The sequence below is a fragment of the Apteryx mantelli genome, chromosome 1 (genome assembly GCF_036417845.1).
Source record: "Apteryx mantelli isolate bAptMan1 chromosome 1, bAptMan1.hap1, whole genome shotgun sequence".
NCBI classification, from domain to species: Eukaryota; Metazoa; Chordata; class Aves; order Apterygiformes; family Apterygidae; genus Apteryx; species Apteryx mantelli.
Genome location: NC_089978.1, coordinates 23706156 through 23725798, shown reverse-complemented (window position 1 = coordinate 23725798; position 19643 = coordinate 23706156). Strand labels below are relative to the sequence as shown.

At 38.2% G+C, this 19643-nt stretch overlaps 1 protein-coding gene across 1 annotated transcript in view; it reads left to right on the top strand.

Moving 5' to 3' along the window:
• ATP8A2 (ATPase phospholipid transporting 8A2) overlaps positions 1-19643 on the top strand; it is a 330956-nt gene that overhangs the window by 42290 nt on the left and 269023 nt on the right. The window contains 9 exon segments of the mRNA XM_013962146.2: positions 64-109; positions 4477-4517; positions 6391-6464; positions 9543-9612; positions 11672-11799; positions 12882-12993; positions 13689-13854; positions 16321-16448; positions 17664-17741. Of these exon segments, the coding sequence (XP_013817600.2) occupies positions 64-109; positions 4477-4517; positions 6391-6464; positions 9543-9612; positions 11672-11799; positions 12882-12993; positions 13689-13854; positions 16321-16448; positions 17664-17741 (843 nt within the window).

The following is a 19643-nucleotide window of genomic DNA, read 5'->3' as shown; positions in this document are numbered from 1 at the left end:
TTCTAGCTATTGGGTTAATGTTTTTGAAATCTTAGCCTAATGACATGTTTTATTTTCTTGCAGAAACGGCATAAGGCAGACAGTACAGTAAATAAAAAGAAAACAATAGGTAAGACTAAGCTGTCTTAAACTTGAGCAAGTATTTGAAGTGAAACTAGTGAATGTCAGAACACTTATTTTTAAACAGTTCTGTTGCTTAAACTGTCATGATGGTGGTGAGTGCATGTTTCTTGAATGAGTTACTGTTTTGTTAGGACTTTGTCTGCATCAGTCTGAAACACTTGCTAAGGTAAATGGTGTGACACTTTTTCTTTTAAGAGTTTTAAAATGTGTAGATGTAGTCTCAAGGCTCTCCAAAGTTATACAATTTCCCCCCAAGAAAACCAAATAACCCCCCCCAAACCCTCCATCTTGATACTTTAAATTTCTTGAAACTTTGAAAGATTGCTTCAAATGATTTTGTTTTTTAAAAATCATTCTTCTTAAATGCCACTGCCCTTAAAATACAGGAAGAACTGTGGAGATTCTGTGGGTTTGTTTCCTTGAAATGCCAATGAAGGAAAAAGCTTTCTGCTAAATGTCTGTTTTCCCCAACTTACTGGAAACTGCTTGACACTGAACACCTGAAAACACTACTTGGATTTTCATGTCCCTTAATAGAAAACCTGTGCAGAAAATATGAAGAGCTAATTTTGTGCTGAGGCTGACCACTATCTGGTGGTTGGACTTAGTGTGAGGTCATGGGACTTCAGTGGTCCCTGTTGGACAGCTCCTTTCCTGCCCTTCAGAGAATTTCTGGACATCACTGACTGCAATTTACTGTTCAAACTGAAAACATAGGAAAGTGAGCTTTGAGTAGAAGCCCTTCCTCCCAAATACATTTAGCTCAAGTGTCAAAAAAATAGAGAAATACTTAAAGAAGTGGAGGAAACTGAACAATCCACTAGCTTTGTAGTTGAATTATGAAGCAAAAATATTCACAGGATTGCTTTCAGGGAGGTATTTTTTTCTTCACGCCTGAGAAGATAAGTTCATCATTGAGACTCTATATTAATGGCTATCAAAGACAGCACTGCTTTACCCATTCTTGGAGGTGATTTCTCTTCCATGGTTTGTTGGGGAGATGCTGCAAGTGCACCATATTTATTAGCCCTGAGAAATCGTCAATTAACTGGCTGTAGCACAACGGGCCTTGTTATAGGTCGTATGAAAGACTGCTCTTTTAAAGGTAGCATAGGCAGTTCTGTCTAATTCATTTGTAGTTAGACAGAAAACATGGTAATAAACATTTTAAAGGAAGCTTATCACAGTAAGCACGGAGAGACAACCTTAAAGAACACAAGGTAATCTGATGGGGTTAAACAGAAATCAGTACTTGAAAAATGGTACTCATTTTAACTAAGGTTTTATTCTACATTTAAAAACTCTGAATACAGTTTTCAAAATGATACCTAAAACTCTATATGCTCATTTTTCTGAAGAGAGGAAAGTTAGAGGTCTAGTTATTATACTTGCATTATAAGAATGAAAAGCTAGTTCATGTTCAGGGTGGGATTAAGATGCATTAAATTTAGGTGTCTGTATGTGCCTTTAGTAATCCAAACTTCTCTGTGCTGAGTGAGATTTAGTCAATGCAATCAGTTTAGAGAGCAATTCAACTCACCCTAAAGTTGACATCTGGCTGACTCACCAAGCTATGTTGTAAACTCTGTCTGCAGTGACCAAGTGTTTACTTCAGTAGGCTTTGCGTTTAGCTTTGATTTTGAGCTGTCAATAATGCGATTTTAAAGCAAATTCTCAACTGAAAACTTTGGCTTAGTTCACAGAATGGTTTTGATATGTATGAATTAAACTGCCTTTGGAGGAAACTAAACAAGTTGTTCTGCTCTCGGTGTACAATGTGTATCTCCTTTAGGGGTCAGAGTGTGCTAGGCTCTGAGCTGATGTTTCATGTCTCGAACAGCTTCAAGTGGTATATGTGGAGAGGACGTTGAAACTAGGGTCCAGACTAAATCTAATCCTAAGTGAAGACACTGAACAGCATATTGCAGAGGTGTAGAGAGCTCAGCACTGACTGTTTTGATCTGTTGGTCCACTTTTTGCTGTTTTATGGGATAAACCACAAACACTTATACTGTATAGCATGCCCTAGAAAAGCAGATGCCAGTACAGGGCTGGCAGATTCTTCCACAGGACCAATGGCAGATGCATGTCCTTGAGGAGCAGCAGCTGGAAGCCATGTGAGATATCAGGTCGCTTCAAATGACCACAGACACCTCAGTGTGAGTGACTACATTAAGTTATAGATATACCCTGACCAGAATGGGAGTTCAGATGTTAGCTTTCATGTAGGCACTTATCAGGTATCTTAATCTCAGACTGAATCTGTCCTTCATACTCCTTGATTCCTTCACAGTGATTTTTCTTAGACCTAAGTGGAACAGATTTATATTGAAACTATGTTTTTGAGTAGAATTCTTTAAAACACTTGTTCTTTGCCATGTTAACCAAAGAATCTTGTAAATGAAAACCTTACCAATTTTGTACTCCTATAAATACTTTATAGAAAGTATTTTTCTGTCCTTTGGAGTACTACTACAATGGTGGGTAAAGCAGAGTAGAAGGTGGAAAATTGCAACCCCAAAATCTCTGAACTATTATATCTAAAGTAAGTTTTGTTGTTAGCTTTTGAGGTTATCAGTGTTTCCCCCCAGCCCCCTCCACCAAAAGTAGGTGCTTCAGTGATTTGCTTGACTATTTAATTTTAATGGCTAAATTGATTTCAGTAAGCATGAAAGCTAAAGTGTTTTCCTGTAACAAAGCAAATCATTGTACACAAAGGCCAGGTTCATGACACTTGAAGTTACTAAGTGACTTCATTGCATGCAGACATACAACAATGTGAGCCATCTGTGGATGGGAGCTGCTTAAAGCTCGGAATAGGAAATGCTAAGCATTGGGGTCTGTCTTTGAGGGTTTAGGTTCTTGAATCAAGGCTGCGGGTACGTGTCTCTCGCTTGAGATCCTGGGCTCAGGTTTTCTACTGAATTCTGAACTGAGCAAAGCTCAGATCAAACACAGCTTGGAAGAAAGAAGGAAGCGGAGCTATAAACCTGTGTTCTGATTCTGAACTACTGTATACTTATTCAGGTGGAAGCTCAAAGGTTTGGACATAGCACTACCAGTGCTTCTATTGCTGTCCACACATTTCACATTAAATAGAGGATGGATCATAATGAAGTAAACTGCAGTATTAGAAGTACAGATCTCAGGATTCTGTGCTCCCAAGTGTGTTGCCTGACAGCTAGGATCAAGATATGGGCTTCTTGTGCTCTGGCCTGATGATTCTTGCATTCGTTTGTGGAATGGCCTAACCTGAGTAGGGCAGCTGAGGCTGCATCCAGTCAAATGCTATCTTTCGGGGATTTGGCATGTTCTTCAGTTGAGCTAGTTATGAATTGCATAGCACTGAGGAGAGAATTGTTCATACTGTTCATAGCCAGAAAGTGAGGGGGCTGGGCTCTTCAGCTTTGAACTGATATAGACTTTTTGAGCCTCTCTGAAACTGGCCACAGATGCCTTCAGTGAAGTGCTTGATCTTGTTTAGGTGTACTTGATGTGCTCACAACTGGACTGGATTTCTTGGACTTGGTTGCTGAAGGATGATGGAGCAAAATGTTTGACTTTACTGTTTAGGCTAGGGTATTGTTAAGTACGTGCAGAACAGATTAGGAGCAACTAGAGGAACTATTCAAGTGAAAAGGCATATTCCAGATTAGATGACCAATGAGCATGTCAGGACAGCAGTGTGGGACTTGGGCACTACAGAAGCTTAAGGTCTGTATCAGGACCTTGCATCCTTTTTTGCTTTGACTTTAGCTTCAGCATTTAGGACTTCCAGCAAAGCTAATCTCTCCTTTTCAGTAGGATTTAAAACCTGCTTGACACTCAACTCCCTATATAGGGCTGAAGCTTGAGATGAGAGTGAGGTTGGATGGGTCAGTCAATGAAGCTTTCTTTTCTTCAGATATTTCCTGGAAGTGAGTAAAATGTGGGGACAAAGTGAGAATTAAAAACTCTGTGATAAATCATTTCATATGATGAATATGCCTCCTGGTGTTGATTGGCAGTGGACAATAATACCGTTTGTTTTAAGGCAGTTCAATTTTCAGCTGGGTAGTGGTGCTTACCTTCTGTGCATTAGTTTGAAATGAGGCCGTGAAGAAGTCAGGCCACCATCTAGTCTCTAGCAGATGATGATAATGACTGCATATAAATATTAAGAGTAAATTCCTCCTCTTTCTTGGATGCACATGTCTACAGCTGTGGACAATGTGTGGTCCCACCTTCTGAAAAATACTTTTGATGTGCGTGTTCCCACTCCAGTTAATATCCCCTACTGCTTATTTATGCATGTTCAGAAATCATTCAAATTTTTTTGATATTTATTTTGACCTAATGAAATTTTCTTTCCAGTTCTAAGAAATGGGATGTGGCAGAACATTATTTGGAAAGAGGTAAATAAAATCTTGGATTTTTTTATTTTGAGAGTTTCTCTTGCTGGAATAATTTAAGAGGACTAGAATTAATTTGTATCACATGAGAGTTTTTGTGACTTGGAGTGGGAGGGATCCTTTCTGTAACAATAGTGAGAATTGCCTGGAGCAGCTGAGTACCCACCTTTAAATCCTAGTACTGTTCTTCAGTCAAATACTAATGAATTGTAAAAACTTGCTTGGACAGTTAATGTGCTCTAAGGTGCAAACAGTATTTAGTGTTCTAGAAATGGACTGAAAACAGACTTTCTTTGCAATGTATAACCATGATGCATCAACTATACTCTCCTGAAAATCAAAGAGATTTATTGTGAAGCTTGAGCTTGGAAAAATTCTTAGGTTTTGGGTCTAATTAGTAAAAGGTTTGCTCAAATAAGGCACAGGTCCTGCTACTACCATCGGCACTTGGAACCCAAGTCCTGTGAAGCACTGTGTAAGAAGCCTGTGATGTTTATTTTTAGAACTCACTGAAATTCCTCAGGATGCATAGACCTAACTGTGGCTCTTCCAACTCCTTCCTTGTTAAGGACAAAATTAGCTCTGTTAGCTATGATAACTGAGGAGAAAGTACACCCTTCTAAACCTTCTCAGAAATGATACCCACCTCAGGAGGCTTGAACTCAGGTCTGCTGAAGTGTTAGGCTATAATAAAAACTGAAGATTGCCAAGAACTCTGAAGCCTAATGCTGATGTCTGCTTACAGTGTTCCATGGTGAAAACACTGAACTGTAAGATGGCGTCAGAAGCTGAACCTGGAATCTGTTTTTCTTAAAGCCTTTGCTTTCTTAACCACTCCTTGAATTAGCCTGTGTCTGCCTCTGCGTGTTGTCCATGCTTGCATTTGCTGTTAAGGGAATAGCTGTTCTATGGTACCCAACTTGTTTAACTTAAGGTAGATTCCTGATCTTTTTCCTGGTAAAATTACAAGGAGTCTTTCTGTGGGATCAGAATAAGGTTTTCCTTAACTAATAAATCTGCATGTTCAAATATACCATCTATTTCCATTCTTATAAATTAATGTGTTAAAATGTTTTAAGCCCATTTGAGGCTATAAGCAGTCCATTGGATGCTCAGCAGCCTGATGCTCAGCAGTGTAGTCCTGGCCTGCTGTCATGAGGGAGCTGAATGGGATTTTCATCCTAAGAAGGATCAGGCATGTGACTACTGTTAAGGGTGATGGAAACTCCCTTGTGTTTTCAGTATTCTTGAAATTGGAACTTTTTACACTTCAAGTGACTAGAGGTCAAGGAAGAACTAGTTGGTATTGTTTGTAGAGACAATACCTCTTGCAAATGATTAATACAAGCAGTGAAACTAAAGAAGGCTAGGGGAAGATGGTAATGACGACGGGGTAGGGTAAATAACGCACAAGGATAGATGGAAAGGTGAGAAATGAGGAAGATGAGAAACTCTTGACATTTGAGGAAGATTAATAAGTTTAAAGATTAAAAACTATTTTACATGGAAAAATCTTTCCATAAGTGAGATAAGACTGTACTTAAAGAAAAATAAACTCTAATTTGGATAAAAACAGGAATATAGAAGAGAAAAATCACTTTAAAAATAAGCTGGGGAAGTTTCTGATTGAGCATGTAAACTTTTGTCTATATAGAAGGGTTTACTTCACATTCAGAAAGGGAAACATTTTGACACTGGACTTCCAAACTTGCAATGAAAAGTACTCTGATTTTCAGAAGCACTATGTCTCTAAGTGTTATGTGCATGATGCTGTTCTTTTGACTGGGTGAAGGAAAATAACAAACTAACCTTCCAGACAAGCGAACTGTTTGTTTTTCTCTTTCATGCTACTGTGCTCCTGCCCCTGATTCAATAGGTGGCAGTAGGCGATATTGTGAAGGTCACCAATGGGCAACATCTTCCAGCAGACATGATCATTGTATCTTCCAGGTATCCTGAGTGGGTGTGAAATGATATGTCTGATGAACTGAGGTGCAGAGGACACTAAACTCTGTAGTTGCTATTAATAAAAACAGATATCAGATGGCACTTTTTCTTCTCCACATATGAAATCAAACTTCAGTAATGTCAAAATAGTGCTTTGCTAGTCAGTGATTCATGTATCATTGACTTGTTTTTGTAGATAAGTTCTTAAGATGGATAACTTTCTTGAAGAAAGTATTACGTGCTTTGTTGGAAGAGGGGAAGGTCTGTTACACAGTCCTGGTGCAACCAGTTGATCTATGGCCTTCCAAAGAACATTTGATCAAGAAAATTTGCTCTTAAGTTTTATTCCAATTAATTCCACTGAATTACCAGCATGTTTTCCTGCCCCTGCGGTTCAAGATCTCTTCTAAAGTTACTCAGAAATAGTAATTTCAGAAGCTTTAGCCCAGCTGGCATCTAAATAACTACACTGCAAAATAGCACTTGGACTTCATCCATTTACTCCTTGGGCCACACATGTATTGCGTAGTCCCTAGCACTGCAGCAATAGCAAACTGTTACGTGCTTCTCATTTTTCCTTGTGAAATATGAGACAATTTGTTTATACAAATATACTAGAAAATGAAGGCTAGCTGAGTCCTGGAAGCACTTCATTGGCACTGGTCAGCTCCTGCACTGTGAAGTTGATTATCTTAGCATAGGGCAGTAGCTGCTAATCTAGTGTCTATATTTTGTGTTGAACAACTTGGGGTGAAGGCAACACCGCTATCCATTTAGGGAGTGGATATGTGAACAAGAGATAATAATGGTGTTCCTGCTTGTGACTTTGCTTTTCTGAAATAGAGATGCACCTTAGACACCTTGATCTTCTCCAAAGCTTTTTTTTTCTTTTTCCTTCCACACACTTAGCACAGCAGTGGCTGTAGGTTGCTCTGATTGCTAGGTCACGGTTTTCACAGGTGACTCAACTTCTAAGGAAACTTGTTTTCTAAACTACTGCATCTTCTGCTGCACTGCTTTTGTCCTTTTCCATTCTTTGGATGTGTTGTTTCTTGGGCACACAACTGCACTGTGGTGATGGGACTGGTCCTGCTGAAGGCTGTATGGGAAAGATCAATCTGATTTATGTCACATGATCAAGGATAGAGATAGCCTCATTCCCATGGTACACAATATTGCATTTTTTAAATACAAAACAAAAACCAAATTCTTAAATGAGCAGCTGTCAACCTTAAGTGCAGCTAGTGAAACTACTTTGACATCAATAATTTCCTGTTCCAGCACTGAGGAATATTTGTTCTACTTGAGAACTGCTCCTTTAATATTTTATACTAAAAGCTTCTGTTTTATACCTTAACTTGCATGGATCACTTGTTCCATTTTACTCTACTAATCCGTTGATATCTGTCATACGCATATATAATAAAAGAAGTATTTGGCCCAAAGTATTGATTTGAGAAAAACTTAAATAGAAATTTCTGTGGCAGTTCTGCTTTTACAATTGGTGTTATTCCTATGATTCTTTTGAATGGCAATACTAAGTGTCCTCAGTTCACCAGAAGGCTTTGCATGCTCTGGAAGGGTGGCATTTTGCTTTTATATCTATGTGTGTGTGTGTATATATATAAAAATTTTCTGTGTCTGAGTTAACTGTCAGAGTTGAAATAGTCTTTTTTAATCTTGATTTTTCTTTTTTCCACTCCTATAGAAGAAAGGTGACATCAAATGAATTTTATGTACAGAATACATTTACCTAAAAGAAAAAAACATGATTTAGATCCAAACACAACTTTCATTTGGTATGAAATATTTCTGCAGAAATGTGGGAAAAGTGGGGAATTGCATTGTAAGAGTTCTCCCTACTGAGTTAACTATCTCAATTGTATTGGATAAGATGTTTGTAATAAAAGCAAAATTGGTATCAGGTTGAACTTAATCTGTAGCTTCCTTGGATGAGATTTCAGGTTGCCCATACAGGAGGAGACAAGTACAGACTCTTCCTCTTTCTTCTTGGAGTGTGTGTGGGGAAAAACAACTTATTTCTCTGGAGAGAAAAAAATAGCCCATGTTGTACATGTACCTGTCTGTTTCTTAATCAAGTTTTGCTAAGGAGTCCTTGTGTTACTGACTCTTTTACTGATTAACTACACTTACTGGTAAATTAATTAGCCATTTTAGAAAGTAAATGTCAGTATTTCAAGACTATGAAAAGTGATTAGCTGAAGAAGCACATATTTGGGTCCAGGTGGGAAATCAGTGGTCCTTAACAGCCTGAGAAAACAGTGAAAACGAGTCACAGTGGTGCTGTATAGAGGATCTAAAAATCTTCAGGGACATGTCAGGAAATGATCCTTGATAGAACTATATCTCCTTATGAGAGGTGCTACCAACACAGAGTTCTTCCACACGAGATGTAGATAAGACCTCAGCTAATGAAGAATGCACACTTCCATGAGGAAAAAAAGCTTTTGTCCTTATTGGTAAGGCAAAAGCATTTCTGTAAGATGCAGACCACAGCCCTCAGTTTCAAACCCATTGTACTCTTCTCTGATTCTTACAACAAGCTGCTTTGTAGTAACTTCAGGTGAGGAACTTGTGGAGGTCCAACTTGAATGTGTTTCTGTGGCCGTGACCTCTTGTGTTCACAGCCAGAACTCAACAGTAGAGGGCACTTTAACCACTCTTCATCCAAGCATGTCCCTTTCTTACACTGTTTGTTGTGTTGTGATAGCTTTGTGGGGATAAAACACTACCTAAAGTAATTTTCTAGACTGTAGTGTAAAATATTCCACTTCTGGCATCTGTAATTTTAACATGAATTATTAAATCCTTATTTACCTTTTGGTTTAGAGATGTCTGTCTTCATAATCTCCATTTTAAGAGACTGTTTATAGCCAAAGATATTTTCGCAAATTGAGTACTTTCAGCTGACTCTTTCATGGTCATACACCACCAGATTTAATTTTTATTCTGCATAGTGTATTGAGGATGTATACTGTGGATCATTTAATGTAGAAGTAGTGTACAAAAAGTAAAAATCTTAAGTTTTCAACACTGAAAATCTTATTGTGCTCCTTACAGTGAACCTCAAGCAATGTGCTATATTGAAACAGCTAATCTCGATGGGGAGACGAATCTTAAAATACGACAGGTAAAATGAAAAATTGAATTTCTCAGTTTTTCTTTAGGTATGTGGTGTCAGCTACAGAGCAGACAGTTTAACTTGTGTGATAACAGTACAGATACTGTTTAATAAAACTACATCTTAACTGCTGTAAGCCTCCTTGCAACTGATTTAAAAAAAAATGCAATAATACATCATGTTTAAGTCTAAGGAGCTAAACTGGAAGGAGGGGTTTAAGCCCACAAAAGCAAATTAAGCAGACCTTGGCTGTGGTTCTTTTTGCTGAAGGCCTGGGGAGTGCTTGGACCAATCTGTCTGCTTGGTAGAGTGGTAACTTCCATCAAACCACTGCAAGGCATTTCAAGCACTTAGGGTTTTTCCACTGCCTCACTGAGCTGAGCATACCTTCAGTGTCTTGTGGAGGTGTTGAGGTATCCACTCTTAGATGTGTGGCGTACTCTGTGTTTTGTGGTTGGGACAAGCCTGGAATGGTTTTTTTTGTGGATGGTTTACTCTGAGAATTAATTGCAGATCATGTGTACACATTAGCTGGAGATGCAGAAATCACAAAACTGTAACTAAAACCCAGAAACTGGACTTATAATATTTCCTTTCTATCCTCAGCTCCCTTGGTAAGTGAGATCTGTTGGCACAGGGTTTGGAATAGACCTTCAGTTGACAGTGGGGGTTTCTTTTTCCATGTTGGTGCATTTGTGTACCCTAAAATATTAATTTTTGCCCAAAAGATTGAGGTTTTCATGCAAAAGCATTTCTTGAATACAAGAATGATTTTGTTTGTTTAGTTAAAAACTTTTTTTGCATTTTTTTCCTTTTTGGAAAAAAGGAAATTCTTGTATGCTAAAGTAGAGTGTAACACCACCAGCCACTGAAATTGTAGGTGTAATGTGAGCCAATTTCTGCCCATTAACATATACATTTTTATCAGATAACTACCTCATAATATTATTTTTATTGCGAAGCCCAGGTACTTCTCAGTCAGTTTGGCTAAGAACTTCAGAAAGAAGCTTCAGAAAGAAACACAGCACTTCCCAAGAGTGTTAAGTGGTCACAAATGATTTGAAGTTCATATTTAAAACAAATCTTTGCTTTTGGTCAGAGCTGTAGTTTCTACTGTCACAAGTTTTGGTCTGTCTATTTGAGCCCTTAATGAGTGCTCAAAAAGATTTTTTGTATATCTCAATTTGAAACACTGTGGGTTGGTGTGCATGCGTGTTGGGTTTTTTTGTTCTGTTTTTTCTTTTTTGTGAAAAAAGTTTTACGCTTGCTGTTGGTTTACTACCTTTGAAGAAACGAGATTTACTGTTCTAGGCCAGTCCAACAGATCGGGTCTTGAGTTTCTGTCATGATGTATCCAGAAGTGAACAAAATCTGTTTAAAATACAAAAAAAAGTTTAAAGAAAGCCTAGTTCTGTTGTGCAATGCTGCAGTCCAACTCTGATAAAAGAAATGAAAAGTGAGAACAAAGTACTACCAACCCAAAATGGCTCCTTCGCTTATCCAGGTGAAGCTGTTCATAGATGTAAAGCAATGGGGTATTGTATATGTGGTTTCTTAGATGGAGTAGGCTATATGCTATGTCACAGTTGCATGGTGGGTAGATAATTAATCTTGAGTAGGATCAGAGCACAACTTCTGCAGTGACCAAGGAGAAACTATGCTCAGAAGTGACTATATTTAGTGGCATTAACACATCAGCAGAGCTATACTTTGAAAGAAAAGCCAGGATTGCTTATCTCTTTCCACTTCCTCCTGCATGTGTGCAATGTGTGTTTTATGGAGGTGACTTTCCTCCTGGCTACTGAAAGGTTGTGTAGGTAAGTGACTCTTTCTTGAGTAGAGATTTATGCCAGGCCTATACAAACACAGATAACATCTGTGTCCATAACGGAGAATCTTTTCATATGGGGAAGAATCACTGAAACCCCACTTAAAAAATATTAAAAAATAAAACCCCCACACTCAAGAAGTTGGAAATTTTACATGTTGAAAGAAGTTGCAGTTTTCCTAGCTTGCCTTCTGCTAACAAAATTTTTTGCAAGTATGTCCTTTGGATTGGTTTCTGCAGGGATTGTCTCAAACTGCTAGTCTCCAGTCAAGAGAAGAATTGATGAAAGTGTCTGGAAGGATAGAATGTGAAGGACCCAACCGGCATCTCTATGACTTTATTGGAACCTTGCGTTTAGATGGTCAAAGGTATCAACTTGACAGCAAAACCATAAATTTCTTTGGTTAGGAGGAATATTTTGTTTGCTTTCTGTCTGCAACACTGAGCATATGCATGGTTTTGGAGGTAATAATTAACAGCTGTGAATTGGATCGTCTGCTGATATAAGATGGCATTGTTATGTCTTCCTATGGAGTCTTCTGCAGTAGAGGTCTGTAACCTGGTGACTAAGGGACTGGGTTTTCATGGAAACTCTACAAACACTATTTGCTTGTTATGGGAGAGATGACTTCTCTGGAATTGTATATTTTTTTTTAAATAAAAAGTGTCATGGGAGGAAAGAATGGGATTTATTCGTTCTTATTTTTTGGGTTTTGTTTTCTGGGTTTTTTTTTTCAGTTGTCTTGTTGCAGGAGACATGTAGAAAAAGCTGGAAAACTTTCCCTTCCGACAAGAGCCAAATACTCCACCATGTTCAGATCCGTACAGAAAAGTCATTCCAGAATCTGGAGTTTTTATCAGTGTGACTTTGATCTGTTTCAACGATTGGAAGAAAAAACTTCTGAAAACATAGGGTTTAGCAGTTCTATTTGTATAACTTTAAGGATCAGTAAGAGTATATGGGCTTCATCGTCTTGCACAAAAAGACAGATGCAAGAATAGTAGAAAATCACCTGCTTCCCACTTGACAATCACATGGGCTGTACTATTTTCCCAAAATGTTGGTTAAGTGACTTCTTTGAGGTTATAGTGTGCCAGGAATGGATGATCTATTTGCAAGTGTAGTGCCTAACTCATGTTTTTGTGCTAGAGCTCATATTAGCCAAAGTAAAGTTTAGAGGAAGCTTAGGGCTGCCAAATAAGTTCTTAAGTTTTGGGAAATTGCAGCAGCTCCCTTGTGTAACCTTACTGCCCTTAACAGGGATTAAGTTTTCAGAGCACTGAAACCTGTGTATTATGTGGACAGTGTAAGATTTATAGCTCATTAAAGTACTTTCTTCCACTTGCTTTTTATTTATTTATTTTTTTTGAGGGGGAATAAGGCTGAAGGGAGAATTACTTTCCTAAAGTATTATGAAGAATTAAGATGCACTTACTTCTTGCTTTTCAGTCCAGTTTCTGTTGGTCCTGACCAGATCTTGCTAAGAGGTGCACAACTGAGGAACACTCAGTGGGTCTTGGGTATTGTTGTGTATACAGGACATGATACAAAACTCATGCAGGTAAAACTTTTGGGAGATTTGAAGCATGTTCTCATAGAAGTCAGTTTGTTTTCGTGTATTTTGCTTGCCTTTAAAACTTGTTCATGAAATAAAGGCTTGACTCCTAGCTGTTTAAGTAAGACAGAGACATTGAGGGATATAAGGAGTTATAGATATCTCACTAATATACATACGTGTGTGTGTGTTTATAAGTATCTATCTCAAAACAGTACAATATGTAAGCAAAACTAATTATATTTTATAATGACTTGCATGGTACCTATACAGCACCTAAGATTCTGTGAGGCTTTGCAGCTGAAGAGATGTAATGACCACCTTCTGCCATTTTAGAGCTTTGAGGTAATTAGGTTAAGACTGGAATCTTTGTATTGCCTTAATGGTGAGGAGTACTTGGAGAGACTAGAAGCATGCATGTGCTACTCGCCTCTGTCGACCATCAGTGAGATGGGCAGAGAGGAGATGAGTGTACTGGATCTTTAGAAGTGAATGGTTCTTTTCCTCCCATCTCCTGTCACTTTAGGAGTCAATACGCCTAATGATCCTGTTACTATCTTGTTGAACTTTGCATACAATATGAGCCAGATAGAGTTGAAGTGGCAAATTCTGTAACTGACTCTTAAAAATTAAGACCAAGTTTGCTTCTGCAATCTCCTTCTGTATAAGCCATTACCAAATCTTTTTCTGCTGCTGTTCAGAATTCAACCAAAGCACCTCTGAAGAGATCAAATGTGGAGAAAGTAACCAACATGCAGATCCTGGTGTTGTTCTGTATTCTCCTGGTCATGGCCCTTGTGAGTTCTGTAGGTGCCTTATTATGGAACAGAACCCATGGTGAAGTTGTCTGGTACCTTGGCTCAAACGGTGAGTATGCAGGCAGCGTACTATTACTGTATGAGCATACTGCAGGGCTAGTCAGGCTCTCAGTTTTGTTGAATAAATACATAAAGTAAGAATCAAAGGAAAAAACATAAAGCCTGTCGCTAATTTTTGGTGACCCGATATATTTTGGGAGCAGACTGGAATAGTTTTTAAACTTATTAGTAGAGTTTCTGTTAGTAAAACCTTCCAAGGCTTGCTAAATACCACTGGGCCGCTGTCTGAGTGGGAGGGAAACTAGGAGAAGATGCAAGAATAGTTGCATGGCACCCCGGGAGCATTTGTACGCCAAACATCCAGGAATCAAAGTTCCAAAGAGTTTGTTTTCAGAGCAGGTCAGTACTGCTGCCTTATCTCTCCTATCTGATTGTACCTCATTACAGGATAGTGGGTATCAGTCTGAGGGTACTGACTTCAAATTTATGCTCATTTACATGAGAAAAGGATTTATCCAGCTGTGTCCTTTTCTGTGGTTTGCCATTAGACACACTGACCTCCTGTCACTGATGTTGTAGAGAAAACTGTTAAAAGCATGCTAAATATTATGATACTGTTCTGTATTATGTTGTTTTAAGAGACACTTTGGGTTCTGACTTTTGTGTCACTGTGAGGACAAAACTGATCTCCTAGTGTGCTTGTAAAAGTTTTATTTGGTTTCATTTATACTCCTTGGATTTATCAGTTTAGATAAAGATATGGGCCTTATGCAAACACTTAAGGATGAAATAGAAACTGCTGTGCAGCAGAGACGGTTTATGTTAGCTAGCTATAAAATGAGTTAGAGGCATCTTGAGAGGCAGATGTAAAAACAGTCTCACTGAAACTGCAAATGTTCTTTTTGCTGGTGGTGGTAAAACAGATGGCAAAGGCTGCCTTCTGTTGTTTCAGATGAACTTCGGTTGTGATAATAGTGTTAAAAAGTCTCTTCTAGAGGGAGCATGGGAGCATCTCATATTTGACTCTGGCTTCTGGTATTTCTAATGTCTTCTAGTAGCAGTAGCAATGACTTTCAAAGTCTTTTCCTCACACTCCTCTTTATTTTTAATGAGGAAGCTTAAATTTGTGGCTTCCCATGACTGAAAGAAATAATATCAGTGAAGACAATTGGAACATGAAACTCTTGAACTTTTGCTAATGTGAAAGGGGTGCAGCTCGATTGAAGCCAGTGGTATGCTACTTGTAACCAAGTATGTGTGAAACAAGGGTAAGATCTAGAAATAGTAGTCTAGGTATGGATGCGTTTTTGCAAGTTGAACACACAGTTCCTATCACTTCTGTAATTGTCACAGATGGGAAAGACACTTTTGTCCTTCAGGCTAGGCAGGTAGATTTGAATTTTTAACTTAAATCTTTAATTTCTATAAAGACTGTATTAGAAAAGGCTTTCTCACAATCAAGTGTGTCTCTAGTCTTTTCATAAACTAATCAAAGCCACTTAGAGGCATAATATGGAATTCTTGTGCATTCAGACTTGAAGGTGCCTGGCTCCAAAATTCAAGTCTATTTCTGATCCTTGGTGTAGGGTTCAGCAACTTTCTTTGCTGGCTTCTGTCTCCTCCAAATTTGCTCCCCTGCCTCCTTCCCAACCTCTTTGTAATGCTGAAGACCCTTTAGTTGTGGGCCATAAGCCCACTGTATTGGGTCTGATGCTGAATGAAGCGCCTCCCTCAGCTTCAATAGAAGTGTAAGACGATAGACAAACGCAGTGACTTTGGAAGCGGAGACCAATTGTGGTCAGCACTACAGACAGTCACCTTTGTCCTGAGTCTTTTCAACAGCAGACGGGAATGGAAGGAACTCAAAAATGTCTTCTCACCTTCCCCTTAGGACCAGTTGTGTTTATAGATTTATTTGGGCAACTTATCCAGTGTTGGCACTACTAATAAAAGCTCTTCTGCCTGAGCAGGATGCCTTATTTTGTTTAGTGTGACTGTTCTACAGTCGTCTTGTTCTTAGATTTGTCTAATGTGAGTAACTTCTCAATTTTGTCAATGCTGACAGCTTTTAGAACAAACTTGTCCTTTACTTCTTGTCCACTGAGACACATTAGAACACTTTTAGAAAAGTAAAGTTATGTGGCTCTTAATTGGGGCATCATACAAAGATCTAAATTTGAGTTATAGTGTGGAATATCATACTTCACACCATCTGTTCAGCATAAACTGTGCAGAATACATGTTCTGTTCTCTAATATCTAGCCTCACCAGTCTTGCACTTCTCACCTGGCATAATATGCTGCATCTCTAAGCATGTGTTCTGTGGGCATTTTGTGTTTGTAATACTGAATCAGCATTGAAAAGGCCCTTGTACTAAGAGCCTTAACATACTTGTTGATTATTTTAGTGCTACTAAATATTATCAGGCCAACTGTAGAAAGATGATTGCCCCTCCACTGTGCCACTCATGTTTCTGCTTTCTGGATGCTAATGTCTGATGTCCTTTTGTCCACAGAAATGCTGTCTGTCAACTTTGGATACAATCTGCTGACATTTATAATCTTGTACAACAACCTTATTCCAATTAGTCTTCTGGTGACACTGGAAGTTGTCAAATTTACTCAGGCTCTTTTTATAAATTGGGTAAGTAACAAGAATAGACATGTTAACATCACCTTTGGAAAGTGAAATTGCAAAAAATATTCACACTGAAGTCTTTACCAGATTTTCTAGTGACTTTTATGATGCAACTTCTCTGAAAGACAGGGAGAAGTTTAGAGAATTTAGTCTGTATTTCCTGTGAAACACAGAACTAATTAAAAAAAAAAAAGTTTACTTGTAGGAAGCTCTCCTGTGCAAGTGATGATTTCTGTGCATCAGACTTTCAGGATGGGAGAAATGTTCAGCTTCACTGGTTATTAAGGGAAGTCTTTCAGCTGATTCATGTTTGATAAATAGCTTTTTGAAAACTCTTTTTGTACCTTTATAGCTTCTCTCAGCCACAGCAGATGGAAAGACTAGACTCTTTCTTTTTGTTTTTTTCCTGATGCTAGCCTTCAGGTCACCTCTATTGATATGAGTCATATTATTTCTCTAAGGAGACCAAGTTAGTTGGTGCCTCCTACTACAAAAAGGTGATCTCTCTCTTCAGGCAAGCTTTGGCTTCAAAGTACATTTCCCCTCAGTTATGAAGAGAAACAATTGTGGCAATATCTCTTAAAGGTGAACAATCAGAAGACAAAGGGAAATGTTGCTTGTCTTGATATGCATTCATCCTTTGACTTTCTGTAAAGTTGTAGGGGTTTGGCTAAAATGCAAGTAAACAAGGTCTAACTAATGCATATTCACTGAGCTGCTTTAGTGTATCGGAAACATTTGAGATGGCTTTTCTGAGAAATTGCTTCGCCAGTTCCTATAGCAGCTATTTTGTTGATGTTCCTAATTAAATGCAGTAATAGAAACAGAGCTGTTTTCACTGAGTGAGGCATTTTGTGTCTTTAATTATGGTTGTGGCTAGAGTAATTGCATCATTTCTGTGACTTTTTTTTTGAAAGAACTTTGAATAGCTAATGCTTGCTAGAACTACTTCTAACTGTATTGAATTCTTAAAGAGATCATGTAATGAGGAAACTGCTAGTTACCTATAACTTAATTAGGCTTTTCTTATGTTTGTGTAGTGTGGAGGTATACTTTGGAAAGGAGATCCCACCCTTGTCAGGCATGGCGTTTGTCTCTAGCCTTCAGAACCTCCACCAAAGGGATTAAGTCATTACAGCCAAGTAGAAGCTGACCAAAAGACGATCAGAGACTACAGTGTTTAATTTGCATAGTTTAGGTCTAATTTTGCTCTTCTTTCAGGACATAGATATGTATTATCCTGAAACGGACACACCTGCAATGGCCAGAACTTCAAACCTTAATGAGGAACTTGGGCAGGTAAGAGAACCTGTTCATAAATGTCACGTCTATGACACGATCTCGGAAGATGGGAGACCTGAAAACATGCTGTCAGAAGATGCTCTTTATTTTCTGCTATTCTGTGGCCCACAATAAAGGAACTTCTGTACTTTTATTAGTCTAAGTCTCACCAGCGCAGAGTGATAAGGCATCACAGGAATAAATTCAAGGTTATATAGGCAGTTTTAAGCCTAGGAATTGAACCCTTACTTCCTACATTCAAGTCCAGTGCCTGAACTTTAAACTGACTTTATTCTTAAAAGTTTGAAGAGTTGCTCTGTGGTTGTGACTCTCTATACCAGAACAGAATGTGCATGACCTGTCTTGGCTGAAGGGCAGGCCAACAGCCTGTGTTCTTAGTTCTCCATAATTCTATCTAAGAAATGCAAGTCAAAAAAATCTGCAGTTTTATTCCTAATATGGGTTGTGTCCCTTCAAGCATTTCCATTTTTCATTCAGATGAAGATAACTTTTTTTTTCTTCTGACTGCTCAAATCATAAGTATATAACTTAACTACATGAACCTCATATTTGCTATGAATTTAGTCTTGGAGACAACTTGTATATATACAAAATATATATTTACTTTGTGCTGCTCGGCAGGTTGATTGTTGGTATTCTTCCTGCTTAATCAGATTGGCCTTTTCCTTAGGATTGTTAAAAACCTCTGATTCATACTTGGATTGTTTGGATGTGAAAGCATCAACCATTAAATCATGATAGTATTTGTGTGTCTGAAGTAAACTATATTATGTGGTGTGACATATCTTGCTGGCCCATACATTATTTTTTCAGAAACTGCTCACTGTTGACACCAAGTAACTAGACTGAGTTTTTGATTAATTTAATTGCTTGGTCACAGATGTGTTTTTAAACATTGTTCTAATCCTATGTTACTTATGAATTAAGTTCTTCAGATTTTGAATATTTGCTTTGACTTCTAGCTTACGGAGCCTCCGAGTATAGCATTGGAAATAGAGCCCCTGTAATGCATATTTAAAGGATTCATTGATCTAGTAATTTTGGCTTTTAGTGCAGGTTCTTTTAATCAAATTGCTGGTCTTGGGAAAGACTTTCTGACTCTCTCAGCAAAATGTTCTAGTCTTTAAATTGACAAACTCCAGTGTTAGCACCATCCTTTCCTAACGATTGCTGATTTTAAAATGTTACTTGATCCAGAGGTAAGGCAGTTTGGAATCTAGGTGAATCCAAAAGAAGAAGGAAAAAGAACCATGAAAATTGGCTTTCAATTAATGTAGATCTGTTGTGGCCTATTGAAGGCGCAAAATCTTGAGTCTGCTAATACTGCAGGAAGTTGCATTGCTGTGCTGTGTTAGCGTGGTCTTGAGTTCTAGCTGAAAGTCACTGTTTTCATCACAAATTATTGTCTCGGGCTGTGGCTGACTGTGGCTATGCATCTTTTTTGGTTTCAGGACTGGCTTATGACGGTCTCCTCTGGATACCAGAGGAACAAACTTGTCTGCCTGCAAAATACTACTTGGGCTTACTCTTGGATGTTCTTTCCACTGTATTGTTTGGAGGGGGAGGAAATTCAGTGATCTTTGGATCACAGGATGTTCTGTATTTTAAAATTTAAGAATTCTTCAAGAACCTGGAGAGTCTTGATTTAATTTCCAGTCTTGCAGTTTGATGCTAAAACAGTTGAAAAATTCACTGAATCTTTGACCTAGCATAAACAAGTACATCTCCATTGACTACAGTGGAGCCTTGGCAACTGATGTGAACTTCCTGGCCTTACTGCATTTAGAGATAAATAAAAAATAAAACCATTAAAGAACCTGATTTTTTTTTTTTAACCTGTAGCTTCAGTAAGACAAACGAAGTTGTAATAAGCCTGAATTGGCCAATACTGTAATATTG